The following is a 14,785-nucleotide window of genomic DNA, read 5'->3' as shown; positions in this document are numbered from 1 at the left end:
ACTACTCGTATATTAAGGTTAGTCTTATACACTGAGATCGATTTCAGTTTCACATCCCTTTCCTCGTCTTCAGTTCATATGCTATGTTTCTCTTCACTCGTAAGTTGGACATATGAGGTTTAGGCTTTTAGCTTACTTGAATGACGAGTTCGATACTTGATTATGAATGACATGTTTGATATCTCAGTTCTACTCGTAGAACTCCTAGTGAAGTTGGTGGGAATTACCTACTATACGAAGAGACAACTTACCATGGTATGGTTTCTGTTAAGGGGCCATGTTTTCCATCAGAAAAGTTTTAGAAATTAACCTTTGATACTTTATCAAGGACCCTACTACCATGTGAGAGTTGAAGAATTTTCGTTGTTTATGTATTTGACATAATTAGTGTTTTGAATCTGCTGGTGCTGGGTTTGAAGTCAAAACAGGGGATAATTATAATTATCATGCGTGATAATTCATCATTGCAACCCAGATCAACTTAACAAATTTCCCTTTAGTAATTACAAGGGCTAGGTTTTAAGAAAATTTGTTCTCTTTCTATCTGCAAGGCTTGTTTGTAAGTATTTTTGAAATAGTTGAAAGCATTTTCATAAAATTAATGATGCTTCTTATACTGTTTAAATAAGTATCTACCAGATGCTCTTCGTAAAAACTTCAATTTTTAATGTAAATTTTGACGTGTTTCTAATAGAAAAGCTTTTTGAAATGGTAACTGAAGGTGTGTGACCTGAAAAAGTTTTTGAAGTTTTTGGGTTTTTGGGTTTTTTTTTTTTTTTTTTTTGGGATAGATAAAGGCCTGAGTTTTGTATTTTAATCGCAACTGACCCTCCCACTTATTCATTCAATGTGAGAACTGTCATAATCAAACAATCATGTCGAAAGTTCTCTCCTTGCGCAATACGCGAGTTTTGTGCCAAAAATTGTGCAACAATCATTTGTCCCAACTCCTAACCAATGCTAAATAAAGTGACAAGTCAAGAGGCAGGACAATGAAATGAAAGCAGTTGCTCTCCGGTCCCTATCCACTCTACACTCTCCTCAGTCCTTAGAGTGAAGCATGCTTTCATGGTCATGGATGCTGCTCCCCAATGCACTATATTTATATTTATTATATATTAAATCAGCATTTAGCTATTCTGGTTGAGAAATGTTCTGATTCAATTTATATATGTAATTGCCAACGTAAATGTTGAAGAATAAATCGAACCCTTTATTTAAGTATTCCTACTCAAAATGCTTTGTTTCTAATTCATAGAATTTCATATTCATGATGAAAACTGTTTGTATTATAAATCATTTTATAAATATCACCATCTGCAAAAAGTTGGTTAAAACTAAAGTCGTTTAGTCATCGAACTCTATAATAATAAATAGATGAAAATGGTAAAAGCATTACGAACAGTTTATCTATTTACCGCTACAGTTGATTGACTAAACGATATTAGTTTTAATATCATTTTTTTTTTGCATATATGATATTTACAGAGTGATTTATAATATGAACGGTTCTAATTATAAGCACAAATGTCTGTAAAAATCGAAGAGGAAAATTTTTGACAAACTTTCGTCATCCTTGAGTAACCAAACATTATTTTTTTATTTTTATTTTTATTTTTTATAATTATTTTCTTTATAGTCCATACCTGACATTTTTACTTCATAACTCCTACAATCCAATCACCAATTCATTAAAAAAATTCCGTTTCTCTATCAATTATTGTATATTTATTATTATTTTCATTATACATTATAGGGAAATTTAAAAAAAAAATTATTCCCGTTGTATTCAAATTATAAATTCATTGTGCTTTGGTTTTAGTCTCTCAGCCTCTTCAACCTCTTTAACTTTGCTAATTTTCACACACCTTAACTTCCAAGTAGCACAGAAATCTGTGACAAATTGCTCAGATTTTCAGGTAGGTTTTTTCTGACCCTCATGGGATTAAATTTTAGAGATGACTTCTTCTTTTTCACAGTTCTATAGCACATCAGTGTATTTGTATATTTCTGAGTTGATATTTCTGGCATTTTTCCTTCATGAGTCTACTTTTGTTTTGACAGATCTGTAGTAACACTTTGGGTTAAAATGCATGAATATTCATCGGAAGTCAAACTTGTTTGGTACGAACTTTCTTTTCATGCTTCTACAATTGCGTATCCGTATTAGCCTGTGATCGACAATTAAGAAAAAAAATGACTCGTTACTTATATGGAAATTCATATTATATATTCATGTTCCAATGTGCTTACTTTTGATTATTCAAGCATGAAACCTGCAACAAAAGGCAATTCAAGACTTGTTTAGAAGTGCTATTAAAATGACTGAAAACGTTTTTGGTGAAAATGTTTTTGAAACAATCCTTGGTAAAAAATCAATTGGATCATGGAAAAAAGCACTTTAAGTGTTTCTTACAAGACACACATTTAGTGTTTCTTTCAAAAAGCACTTAAAGTGCTTTTGAAACTCAAAATCAATTTCACCAAAAGCAAATTTCAATAATTTTAAAAGAACTTTCAAATGAACCATAAATCACGTAAAATTTATGTATAATACCAAAGAAAACCTGTAACACACAAAAATACCTTGCTCTTATACATAATATTGAACTTTTTTCTTTTTCTTTAGGAAGATTATCTTCTTCTTGGATTCTATCTTTGTCACCACTTTCCTTTATGTATTTGATTGCTTTTCCCACTTGTTTTTTAACTTTTAAGCACATAATTTTCCTTTAGGGAAAAAAGTGAGCTTTTATTTTGGTTACTAGTCTCTCTTTTCTTTGTTTGGCCTCTCATTATTTCTTTTTTCTTTTGGCTAAAGATAGTGTACTTTGCTTTTTCCCAATTACAAAAGTTGGTAGGGATGCATTTTCCCTTTTCCCTTATATTTTTGAAGAAATTTTAATTCATTTAAACCCATGATTAATCCATCTAATGACAAAGATTATTCTTCACAAACCCATTTTTTGGTTTTAATCTTGTATTTTCCTAGTGAGTAAAATCAGTACACACGCGGAGAATTCCTATTTGGTATCATTTTCTAAAGCAATAGGATAAACAAATTTGATGAATTTATTCTCTTCAATTAGGGTGATCAAGACAGGCTAACTAGCATGTTTATTTGTCCCTAATGGAATCTGTTTCAAGTTATGTGAACTTTGCATGCTGAGTGGGTTGTCTTTTGTCACCTTTTTGTTTGGGTTGTGTTTGATCCAAAGTTTGAAATCGCTAAGGCATAAAGGGAGGCGTTTTGTCAAGCACAGCACTTTTCAAACACAGTTATGATCAATCCTCTTGGATTTCCCCAAGTGATTCAGTGGTTCTTCGCCACTCTTTGCCTTCCTAAACCCGAAATGTAGTCGAATTTTTGCTGCTATCTGCATCCTATCTGCATGTTTCGCTAACTTTGTTTTCGGGGTTTTCTAATTGTACCATTTGCATTCTGAGCAGATGACCATGAAGCTTCAGGTCTTCGTTCGCGCGCTCATCTTCCTTTCCCTTGTTACGCCTTTCCCTTCCTCGGTTTTGTCTGACCTGAACTCAGATGGACAAGCCCTCCTCAACTTTGCTGGCACAGTTGTCCACACCCGAAAACTCAACTGGAATGCTTCCATACCAGTTTGCACCTCTTGGGTTGGAATCACTTGCAATTTAAACAAAACTGGAGTGACTGCTATCCATCTTCCGGGAATTGGACTTTTCGGTTCCATCCCTTCCAACAGTATAGGAAAGCTTCGTGCTCTTCGAGTACTCAGCCTCCACTCAAATTTCCTCTATGGAAGTCTTCCTTCTGATATCCCATCCATTCCTTCCTTGGAGTATCTTTACCTCCATCACAATAACTTCTCAGGGATGCTTCCTGCCTCTCTGCCCGCCAACCTCATTGTATTGGACTTCTCCTTCAACTCCTTTTCCGGTAACATTCCACCAAAAATCCAGAATCTTACACGCCTCACTACGTTGCGCCTCCAAAACAATCTCATCTCTGGAGCCATCCCGAATCTGAACCTCCCCGCGCTTAAGCTTTTGAATTTGAGCTTCAACAACTTGAATGGCTCGATTCCATATTCCCTCGATAAATATTCCAACTCTTCATTTGTTGAGAATCCTCAGTTATGTGGGGCACCTCTCAACGATTGTTCTAAAAACACCTCCACTGACCCTTCTGCATCCCCTGCTTTCTTGCTACCCTCGCCAAACATCCCTAAAAATCACCATGCCACACTCATAAAAAAACTTAGCCCGGGCATCATTGTTGCGGTGGCAACTGGGGGCTCTGCAGTGTTGGTTCTCCTAGTCCTGGTGGTTGTCATATGCTGTTTGAAAAGGACTAACAAAGTAGGTGGCGGGATGTTGAAGGGGAAGGCCTCAGGAGATGGAAACGGTGAGATGCCTAAGGATTTCGGGAGTGGAGTGCAAGAGGCAGAGAAGAACAAACTGTTCTTCTTTGAAGGGTGCCATTACAATTTTGATCTCGAGGATTTGCTGAGGGCGTCTGCTGAAGTTCTTGGTAAAGGAAGTTTCGGGACAACTTACAGAGCTGTATTGGATGAGGAAACAACGGTTGTGGTGAAGCGGTTGAGGGAAGTTGTGGTGGGGAAGAGGGAGTTTGAGCAGCATATGGAGGTGGTGGAGAGGGTAGGGAAGCACCTGAATGTCCTGCCTCCTCGCGCTTATTATTTCTCCACGGAAGAGAAGCTTTTGGTGTACAACTACATGCCAGCAGGAAGCTTGTTTGCACGCTTGCATGGTAAGATACCTAATCTAAATCCTAATGTCTATTTATAGTTACTTTAATTTGTAACGTTCCTATGATTTTCCCTTTTTTTCGTTGTTTCAATGGATTTATAGGAAGCAGCGATGTTGGGAGATCTCCACTAGACTGGGATTCAAGAGTAAAAATTTCGCTCGGAATTGCCAAGGGACTTGCTCATATTCATTCCGTGGGTGCTAAATGCAGCCATGGCAACATAAAGTCCACAAACATTCTCCTCACCCAAGAACTCGAGGCTTGCATCTCGGACGTAGGGTTGAGTCCTCTAATGAGCTTCCCTCCAGCCATGTCCCGAGCCATTGGATATCGCGCTCCAGAGGCAGTTGACATGCGGAAAACCACTCACAAATCAGATGTTTACAGCTTTGGTGTGCTCCTCCTAGAAATGCTGACAGGCAAAGCCACGCTTGAATATCTGGGGCATGATTGCGTAGTTGATCTCCCGCGTTGGGTTAAGTCTGTTGTGCGCGAGGAGTGGACAGCTGAGGTTTTTGATTTGGAACTTCTAAAACACCACCACATTGAAGAAGAGATGGTGCAGGTGCTGCAGATTGCTCTGGCATGCGTAACAAAATTGCCCGAAACACGCCCCAACATGGATGAAGTAGTTAGAATGATAGAGGAACTCCGGCAATCCGACACGAAAACTAGGCCGTCCGCTGAGTCTGAATTTGATGTGCAAACCCCATGAAAAAACTTTAGTTCTTTTTTCTATTTAAGCAGTGTCATCTTGTTTTTGGAATGCAATTGGAAATTTGGAAATAATGTTCAATGTTATTGTGTTTTCAGCATCACAATCTCCAACATTAATTTAGAACTTGCATTGAACAAGATGGTATATCGGTTATAACTCCGTATGTCTCTAATCGGTCCGAGGTATTGACGGTGATTCTCAAATATTGCAGAACAAAATGTGATACGATGAGATAGAATCCAATAGAAACAAAGACACAAGAAACATGTTTTCTTAATCATAAAAGTGATAATATTGAAGAGAGAAACCGAACATAGAATCTCGAGTGGAGGGGTCAAACTCGACACCCTAAAAATGGTATAGTCATAGTTAGGTACGTAGAGTCAAACGATTAGACTTGAAATTACCTCCAAATAACATGACAACTAACGTAGTTGCTAACAACAAACGTAACAACTTATATTTTGCAAACAATTGGACGTACCAGGTTTGTTACACCATTGATCAATCACAGACAATCAATTTTTTCTTCTCATGATATTTCAGTTCGGTTTTTTACAACTAACCACGTTGTCATATTGTTGTTATGTTTGATCCAAATAAATTGTCCAAATATCTGATTATTAATGTGTTAATTACACCTACTTATATCACAAAACAGCTTTGCTGCCGTTTCAGCAGTGTATAATTTTCCCATTTTTTCTTGAATCGACGTCCACAAATTTATTTTTTCTATCATAATCCCTTCCTTCCATCATCTTAATCTTGATTCCTGGGTTTTTTATTTTTTTCATCATCCTTGGTCGCGGATTAGGCTTTAATCACCATGGAGATTAAAGCTTCTCTGAGGTAATTCATCTCATTAATATAAAACCCTTCTCTTTGTTTACGTAATGTTGTTATTTAGATCAACACCATTATCAGGAAATGAATACAAGAAAATGAGGCAATTAATCGAGGAATTACGAACATGGTTCTTTTTCGGAGGATTTTTTCTTCGTGTCTATGCAAATTTAGCTAATGTCTCTGGATCAAATCAACACGATGGCCAGTCACAATTGCATATTTTGAATTTCTGACAAGGTTTTTACTTTTACTTTTGTAGATGTTTCTGGTAAATATATTCCCAGTTCATCTGTGCACACCCAATGGGAAGCTGCTGCTCTGTGGTAAGTTTCTTTATATGCACACAAGGATCATTTAAAACCATCCGAGATAATTGGCCTTTTTCCGCATTCCATCTGAGGAAATGCTTCGATTTCTTGCAGTGTACCGGATATAATGTCGATGAGGTTCATCAAGAGGGTCATCATCTTGCCGGTGGAAATGTGCACCTTATAAAGACCATGGACGGTTGGGAGGAAAAGTTATCAGAAGCAATCAAGGATGGAAAGATCGTAAGTTTTTCATGTTCTTAATTTTGCCATGAATTCACATAATATACCTTTTCTCGCCGTGATAAAAAAAACTTCAAATTACTGAAATTAGCTCGTTTATGAACAAATCTCTAATTAGTTCTTGAGCGAAAGGGAGAAATTTCAAACTAGTATTGTCACAAAAATAAAATTTTTGCTAGCCTTTGTGAGCCGATGTAGCAAAAATGGGACTTGCAACAGATAATGTGTAACCCTAAAGCCAAATTTTTCTCTCACGAGATCCTCTCTATTGAACTGTCCAACAGGTTGTTGCAAATTTCAGTGCATCTTGGTGTAGGCCTTGTCTTGTAATTGCACCAGCCTACTGTGATCTTGCAGATAAATATCCTTCTATCGCATTTCTAACCGTGGATGTTGACGTTCTCGCTGTAAGTGTGAATGATTTCTTATTTTATCGCATATTTTGCGTAGAACAAATGTATAGAAATGCAGCTGCCAATGAAATTTTCCTTCTCGTTTTTCCGGGGTTGCAGGAGTTGAGTACTTCATGGGATATAAAGGCCACTCCAACATTCGTTTTTCTTAAAGATGGAAGACAAGTGGACAAACTCGTCGGAGGAAACAAGCCGGAGCTCCAGAAGAAGACAGCAGCCGTCGTGGCTCAGTTAGCAACCAAGTCTCCTAGTTGACTCTATGGTGATGAATTTTTTCGTTTAGCTTTTCTTCGGGATATTCTCACGAAAATCAATCCGGCCTCAACATGTAAAATGATGTCCTACAAACTCGTTGTCTTGATTCATTACATAGTTATATCATCATATCAGAGAATTTTTAGATCTTCTCTGTCAGGGGTACAACATAGATCAATGTCGTTTTGTTGCTTGCAGGACAAGGTTGTTGGAGCTGAAGGCAACTGAATGCTATTTTAGTAACCCTAAATAGACAAATCTTGACACGCATATTCCGACGCACAGAAACTCATAAAAGTTGATATTACATTCAATTTGGAATCGAATGAAAAAAATGAGAAGACAATCGCAATCGGACAAAATTCAGCATTATTTGAGAGGAAATCTCTAAGAAAAGAAGAAATTACATACATCTGAATACGTTTCTTGTATGTCAAGCTTTTCTCAAACTATGTATTGGTTCAGCTTTGGCAATTGTGTACCAGACAAGAAAGAACAGAAAGAGACAGAGAGTTACATAGAAAACTTGTCCCAGAGATTAGTGTCCTCTAGGTACTAACGGCTTTTCAAACAAATTAATCGTTGATCACAATGCGAATTTCTCGAAAATCTTCCAAAATCCAAAATACAACAGAGGTAATCTCCGCCCCTTTGATCTTCTTAAATCATCAGTCATTTCTTTAGCAAACCCTTCCCGGGCTCCCTCACTCAGTCACCCAAAAAACCCAACTTTCTGCCATGGCGGATGGAAAAGAAACCATCTTTTCGACTCTCGACAATGCCAAGACTCAACTTTACCATTACAAAGCAATTGTCATTGCCGGCATGGGGTTTTTCACCGATGCTTATGACCTCTTCTGCATCACTGCGGTCACAAAACTCATAGGCCGCCTTTACTACTACGACCCTTCAACCAACAAGCCCGGCGTTCTGCCTAACCACATCAACAATGCCATAACAGGGGTTGCTCTGTTCGGAACCCTAGCAGGGCAACTCTTCTTTGGCTGGCTTGGAGACAAACTTGGTAGAAAAAAAGTTTACGGAATCACATTAGTCACAATGGTGGGATGTGCTCTGGCCTCCGGCCTTTCGTTTGGCCACAGTGCTCAAGGTGTAGTCACAACTCTCTGTTTCTTCCGATTTTGGCTCGGATTCGGAATTGGAGGGGACTATCCCCTCTCAGCAGTGATCATGTCCGAATACGCCAACCAAAAAACCCGAGGCGGGTTCATTGCAGCTGTGTTTGCAATGCAAGGAATTGGCATTTTGGTCGCAGGAGCCGTAGCCATGTTCGTGTCCAAACTATTCTTGCTAGCCTACCCAGCTAATGATTTTTGGACTAATCCTGTCCTCTCCACTCAGCCGGAAGGCGATTTTGTGTGGCGAATCGTGCTCATGTTCGGCGCAGTCCCCGCGGCTCTGACCTTCTATTGGAGACTAAAAATGCCTGAGACTGCAAGGTACACTGCCTTGGTTGCAGGAGATCAGGACAAGGCCAATGCTGACATGGCCAAAGTCCTCGAAAGGGACATACCGGTCGGAGAATCTGGTTCCAAAACCCTAGTTGATCCAAATTCCGCATATAAGTTGTTTTCTAGGGAGTTTCTTAGGCGGCACGGCACCCATCTTCTCGGCACCGCCACCACCTGGTTCCTGCTGGACATTGCATTTTACAGCCTCCAGCTCACTCAGAAAGATATTTACCCTTCAAGTGGACTTTTACCTAGACCTTCCGCAATGAATGCAATTGAAGAAGTCTACAGGCTATCCGGTGCAATGCTGCTAGTAGCACTTTTTGCCTCGGTTCCCGGTTACTGGTTTACTGTGTTTACCATTGACAAGCTTGGAAGAAAACCGATCCAGCTAGGCGGGTTTTTACTGATGTCGATTTTCATGGGAGTTCTAGGGTTTCATTACGGAAATCTCAGGGGAGTGGAGTGTGAGGATAAACACTCCACCTATGAGTTCTGCAAGGGTCACACTAAATTGTTCACTTTGTTATATGGGCTGACATTGTTTTTCGCAAACTTTGGGCCCAACAGCACGACTTTCATTGTGCCGGCCGAGCTTTTCCCGGCTAGGTTCCGGTCCACATGCCACGGGGTGTCAGCGGCGGCGGGCAAAGCGGGTGCTATACTTGCTGCATTTGTGCTGCAGAGTTATACTCGTGAGGTTGAAGGGGTGCAAAAGGCGATCAAGGCGCTTGCAGTGATTAATTTGATCGGATTCTTCTTCAGTTTCTTGGTGCCAGAGACCAAGGGGAGGTCGCTTGAGGAGATTTCCGGGGAGGACAGTGATTTCGGAGGCAACGGTGTGATAGCCGTTAGTGCAAATGAGAATGCAGCTGAAACTAGTGCTGCCATTGTCATCAAGGATAAAGTTCCGGAAGCTGAAACGGGAATGGTTTAGAGGAAATTTTTAGTGGGCCGGAACACGGTCCAATACACTAAGTGTCATATTACAATTAGTTGGAAATTTTGTTTTTTAAAGTTTTCAACCAATTGTATTATCACCCTGGTGTATCAGACCGTCTTACCGGCACATTAAAAAATATCTCTGTTTAGAGACCTTTGGTGCCTTTTCTGATTTGTGTATTTTAATAAAGTCTCATTTTCAATGGGTTTATCGTTTGTTAAAAAAATAGGGTTTATCGTTTGTTAAAAAAAAATAGGGTTAATAGTTTTCATGTCTTTTTTATTTACTTAAAAACTAGATATCACAGTGACGTTATCTTAAACCAATTACGCACTGTTATGCGTTTTAACTTTATCATATAATTCGCTTGAAATATCGCGATAATAGCATCAATGTTCCATAGAAGTCCTTCTGCATAAGACCATCAGCTCCATGGAGTGCACATATGAAATGAAAAGTAATATTAAAAGAATAAATAAAATGTGAAATTGGGCTTAAATTTGTAACCGCCTCTACTATGGTCTCCTCGCCCTTTTAAACATTAGGGGCTACTTTTCGAATATTTCTTGACCACGGAGATTATTTATTGGATTTGACCTTCATTTATACACAAGCTTTTTCCAAAGCAGTCCTTAATTTCAAAAAATTAAGACATTATTTTTTTGAGTTGTTGGACTTATATTTTCAATTTAAATAAGAAGTTCTCAATATATTCGCAACAATGTATTTTCATAAAAATACTAGAGTGATTTGACATTGTTGTTTACTTAAAAAAATTAAAATTATCAGAGCGGTTTAAATTTTAAACTCTCTTATCAATACTTATTCGTGTGAAAAATTGGCCAAGGTTTCCATTTTTGTTTTAGTTTTATCTAAGGATTTGGTTTTCTTTTTCACATTTTAGATGTGGATGAATTTTAGAAGAAACAAATCTTCAAGGATGCCACGACTATATACAATTTCTGTCGTTAAACTGCATCATAGGATACCCTAAATTGAATGTAAACATTTTTTTTTCTTTTAAAAAGGGGACTAACTGGTGGCACAGTCCTCTTGTTCAGGGGTCGGGAAGACTCACAGAGGTATATCAACTTCTTCCTGGTCACCATCGTGCGATTCACCAGCGACAGGGATCGAACCCAGGACATGCTGTATGGAATACGGGCCAGGAATTCGACCACAAGGCCTGAAATTTGTCCCCAACCACTGGATCACCCCGTGATGGTTGAATGTGTGCATTTTTTGTTACATGACATCCGTAAGAGAGAGCACTCAATGATATTAGAAGATAAAGGGTGGTGCTATTCACACATTCTTTTTAATTTCGATCGTCGGATCAAATTAATTAAATAAAATTTAAGAAAAAAATTAACAGAAATATATGTAAGGTGAAACGGGATGTTTGAACAGCACCACCCCAGATCTATACTCATGCTCATTTCTCAACTTTAAATTATCAACAACAACAAAGGAAGCTCTATTGAAAATTGTCTCATATTCCAAGGATGTAACCAAATAATTCATATACTATTTGTACCCAAAAAAATAATATTCATGTTTACTATGCGCAATCAATCATTGTACCACACTATACAGTTCACACATATCCAATTGATGAACATTTGTTTGTTCTTATTCTCCATTGCAACAACAACAACCACCAAATCTTATCTCATTAAGTGTGGTCAGCTGTATAACATGTAACGTCATTGTGGTCGTTTTAGCGTCTCACATATCCAATTGATGAACATTTGATTGTTCTTATTCCCCTACACAACATCAACAACAACAATAATCAAGCCTTATCCCACACCATTAAGTGTGGTCGGTTGTATGAATCCTAGAACGCTAATGCGCTCAATTTTGCTCTCAATCTTCCGTTAGCTCCAAGTGCTTCATATGTTCTTATTCCCCTGTATTATTTGAATTTTTCCAATGAAGTAATGAAAAATCCTAGGATCCTAGTCCTAGCTACTATTTCAGTCCACCAAAAGAAGCCGCTGCTTTTACAAGGAAGCCAAATAGCAGAAATGGGGTGGAGAACATAGGGCTGTGATCACTATGCAAAACATAGAGCTCCGATGGCGGCCACCTCTTTACCATCGAACCTTGTTGCTCTGGTTTCACGACATGGTCATGCAGCGTTTTAACGTAAACTCGTGGCACTTGGTCGATGACGCCGTCCTCCTCGAAATGGGCTGACGTGATTGCCAAGAGCGGCCCTGGCCTCAAAAGCATGGCAGCTAGCGTCGAATCCTAAGGAAAATAGGCATGAAATTAGCATGTGTATGACTTCTAATTTGTTAATGTCAGTCGTCTATGTATATACGTAAGAATGCCCTATAACAACAATCATTGTGAGACCAACATTAATCAATATAGTAAGAAACCAGCAAGAGTGCATAGATAATTGACGTATCAAAATCTTAACATGTATATATTAATTATAGCAAGATTAACTAAAAATTGAGTGAAAGTACATCAATCATGTGAAAAGCGATTTTGTGCATGGCATCCTATCTTTAAAAATGACAGAACGAGCTTAATTTAGGGGATCTAACGGTCCTTACCGAACCTAAATTTGATACTTAAAACCTAAAACTAAAGTAATTAACCATACTAGAAATAAAGTCTAAGTTTTACATGATGATTTTACACTCCAAGAATTTACCATGTTAGTAACTTAAGTCATATCAAAGTTAAAAAATATTGAATAAAAAAAAAGATTTTCTCACTATGCCGTGTCTATAAAAAAAAGGCATAATGTGATGCTCGTATTCGAGAAGTATGATTCTCTCTCATTCAAATTTATCTTCATTTCCCTCTTTTCTTATTTGAACGGTCATGATTAAGTCACGTTAACATCTTATATTGACGTCATTATAAAGAGAAATACATGTTAAAGTGAGAGAGGATGAGAGAAGATGGGAGATGATTTGGAGCAGAGAGAATTCTACTTCCATATTCGAATTGATCATGTGAAGAACTGAATGTGGTGCTGTACATGTTCATGGCCATCCAATTTGCTCAAAAGCAAGGCAGAGGAGTGACACAAAATGCCAAGAGCCCACCACCAAAAAAGGAAGAAGAAAGGAAAGCCTGGGCAACCTATTATCCGTAGGCACAAAAAGTCTATGATCGATCGACCAAGTGCATCAATTCAACTGTGATAGAATTATTGGTTTATATGATGATACCTCTTGAGGACTCAATTGGTATGAGATTTTGCGTTGGAATTCTTTCTTGACAATGGCGCTTGTTGGAGGTTTATCAGCTCCCAATCCAAACCCTAACTCATATACATCACCAAACTCTGATAAATCTGGCACCCCCTGTTACACACAAACATTACTATCAGGAAAAAAAAAAAATTGCAAAGACTTGTAACTCAGTTAACTAAGAGTATTCGACGTTGCAAAATTGAGGTCTAGAATTCGATTCTTCTTCATCCATTCTCGCTTGTATAAAAAAATAAAATAAAATAAAAAATAAAAAATAAAAAACCGATACTAATTGGTCTCATCTCAATCATTTGGGCTTGATTGGAAAAATGATGCCCTAATTTGAATATATGATTGCTAATTTGCTATGCAATGTGATAGAATAAACAATTGAAAAGCTACGAATGACTTTGTAATCAAAATTTAATCACTTTCCACACTCATCAACTTTGGGTTTGTCTCCTCACCAAATCTGCTTTAATCTGACTAATAGTATAATTAATTGTTTAATTATTTCTTAGTAGATAAGGCTTAACAACCATTTTGTTTGTCATGGCAGTTGGCAGCCATTACCAACTTTGGGATCTTAAACCTTACTAATTTCCAATCAAAGATTCAAAACTATAGCTAAATTCAACCTGTCATGCATGACTGCCTACTCACAGTTTAATTCCCATGTTAAATTCAAATTGAATCATCATAAATATAGCCTACAGTTAATTATTAAAAAAGGTATTAAGTAGCAATTTGAAAAAATGAATTACATCTTTGAAATCTTGATCAGTGGAGAACCCATGTTTAAGCATTGTTGCTGCAACATATACTGCTAAAAGAATTTTCTTTGGGAACTTGAGAGTGGCCTGAGTTACATTCAGCCCTCCAGCACTGTGTCCCACCAGAATTACCTGCATGGAAACATATTAATTAGGCAGACAAAGCAATCCCCTAATCATGTTTCCAATAATCAAACAATGAAAAAAAAAAATTTATTAGCCATGATTAGTGAAGCAAAATAAAATACCTGTTCATTCTCAGGGAGAGCAGACAGCAAGTCCAGGAGTGGCTTGTTGTAATCATCAAAAGAAAGGACTGAGTTCGCATCAGATTGATCGATGCCGGCACTCTTGAGATCGACACACGATACCTTGTAGCCAGAATTCTCCATGAGACACCGGATTTTGTACCAGCACCATGCTCCATGACTTATGCCATGAACCAGCACAAAATGAGTAGTCTTCAAGGGTACTTCTGATAATTCCATCTTCTTCTCTACCATGGTTTCTTCCTCAGGCTTCTCCTCTACCATTCTTTCTGCTTCCCAAAAGCCCCTGCTCCAAAGCCCTTTTGTTTTCTTTTCTCCCAGAGCCCCTCTTGACCTCTCTATATATATGCGTTGAAATAGTTAATTTGCTGCATCGGTCATGGTTTTTGCTTTTATTCTAATCATGCACATATTCAAATATTAATTTAGGTAAAAGGATATATAGCTTGATGATGTAAGACGGGAATCAATTCTTACCAAGAATAATGACTTGCAAGGAATAATGACTTACATGAAATAAGATATGTTAAAATGAGAGAGTGCTCAAATCAATTATACAACGGCAAATGAAAGA

At 37.9% G+C, this 14,785-nt stretch overlaps 4 protein-coding genes across 4 annotated transcripts; 3 read left to right on the top strand and 1 right to left on the bottom strand.

The window, feature by feature from the left end:
* Positions 1-2,924: 2,924 nt before the first annotated feature.
* On the top strand, positions 2,925-5,565 carry LOC137735010 (putative inactive receptor kinase At5g58300). Its single transcript, XM_068474363.2, has 2 exons — positions 2,925-4,750; positions 4,852-5,565. Exons 1-2 carry the CDS (start codon positions 3,451-3,453, stop codon positions 5,463-5,465), a joined length of 1,914 nt encoding a protein of 637 aa, XP_068330464.2. The 5' UTR covers positions 2,925-3,450; the 3' UTR covers positions 5,466-5,565.
* Positions 5,566-6,105: 540 nt separating this feature from the next.
* On the top strand, positions 6,106-7,684 carry LOC137733324 (thioredoxin H4-1-like). The gene is made up of 5 exons (XM_068472480.2): positions 6,106-6,317; positions 6,574-6,637; positions 6,737-6,865; positions 7,150-7,272; positions 7,378-7,684. The coding sequence occupies exons 2-5, from the start codon at positions 6,617-6,619 to the stop codon at positions 7,531-7,533; spliced, it is 429 nt and encodes a 142-aa protein (XP_068328581.2). The 5' UTR covers positions 6,106-6,317; positions 6,574-6,616; the 3' UTR covers positions 7,534-7,684.
* Positions 7,685-8,271: 587 nt separating this feature from the next.
* Positions 8,272-9,942, top strand: LOC137733234 (low affinity inorganic phosphate transporter 8-like). Its single transcript, XM_068472384.2, has one exon. It carries the CDS (start codon positions 8,272-8,274, stop codon positions 9,940-9,942), a length of 1,671 nt encoding a protein of 556 aa, XP_068328485.1.
* Positions 9,943-11,559: 1,617 nt separating this feature from the next.
* LOC137733799 (methylesterase 17) lies at positions 11,560-14,642 on the bottom strand. Its single transcript, XM_068472987.2, has 4 exons — positions 14,191-14,642; positions 13,934-14,074; positions 13,146-13,280; positions 11,560-12,204 (listed from the first exon to the last, which is right to left on the bottom strand). The coding sequence occupies exons 1-4, from the start codon at positions 14,473-14,475 to the stop codon at positions 11,923-11,925; spliced, it is 843 nt and encodes a 280-aa protein (XP_068329088.1). The 5' UTR covers positions 14,476-14,642; the 3' UTR covers positions 11,560-11,922.
* Between the last annotated feature and the right edge of the window lie 143 nt (positions 14,643-14,785).

The sequence above is a fragment of the Pyrus communis genome, chromosome 7 (genome assembly GCF_041283825.1).
Source record: "Pyrus communis isolate YQ-2024b chromosome 7, ASM4128382v1, whole genome shotgun sequence".
NCBI lineage: Eukaryota > Viridiplantae > Streptophyta > Magnoliopsida > Rosales > Rosaceae > Pyrus > Pyrus communis.
Note: the sequence above shows the minus strand (reverse complement) of the source record. Positions and strands in the feature narration are given on the sequence as shown.

Coding starts and splice junctions, on each gene's coding strand:
- LOC137735010 (XM_068474363.2), top strand. CDS start 3,451: ATGACCATGAAGCTTCAGGTCTTCGTTCGCGCGCTCATCTTCCTTTCC. Junction 4,751..4,851: donor CTTGTTTGCACGCTTGCATG/GTAAGATACCTA, acceptor ATGGATTTATAG/GAAGCAGCGATGTTGGGAGA.
- LOC137733324 (XM_068472480.2), top strand. CDS start 6,617: ATGGGAAGCTGCTGCTCTGTG. Junction 6,638..6,736: donor TGGGAAGCTGCTGCTCTGTG/GTAAGTTTCTTT, acceptor GATTTCTTGCAG/TGTACCGGATATAATGTCGA. Junction 6,866..7,149: donor CAATCAAGGATGGAAAGATC/GTAAGTTTTTCA, acceptor ACTGTCCAACAG/GTTGTTGCAAATTTCAGTGC.
- LOC137733234 (XM_068472384.2), top strand. CDS start 8,272: ATGGCGGATGGAAAAGAAACCATCTTTTCGACTCTCGACAATGCCAAG.
- LOC137733799 (XM_068472987.2), bottom strand. CDS start 14,475: ATGGTAGAGGAGAAGCCTGAGGAAGAAACCATGGTAGAGAAGAAGATG. Junction 14,075..14,190: donor CTCTCCCTGAGAATGAACAG/GTATTTTATTTT, acceptor GTTTCCATGCAG/GTAATTCTGGTGGGACACAG. Junction 13,281..13,933: donor CTGATCAAGATTTCAAAGAT/GTAATTCATTTT, acceptor TGTGTGTAACAG/GGGGTGCCAGATTTATCAGA.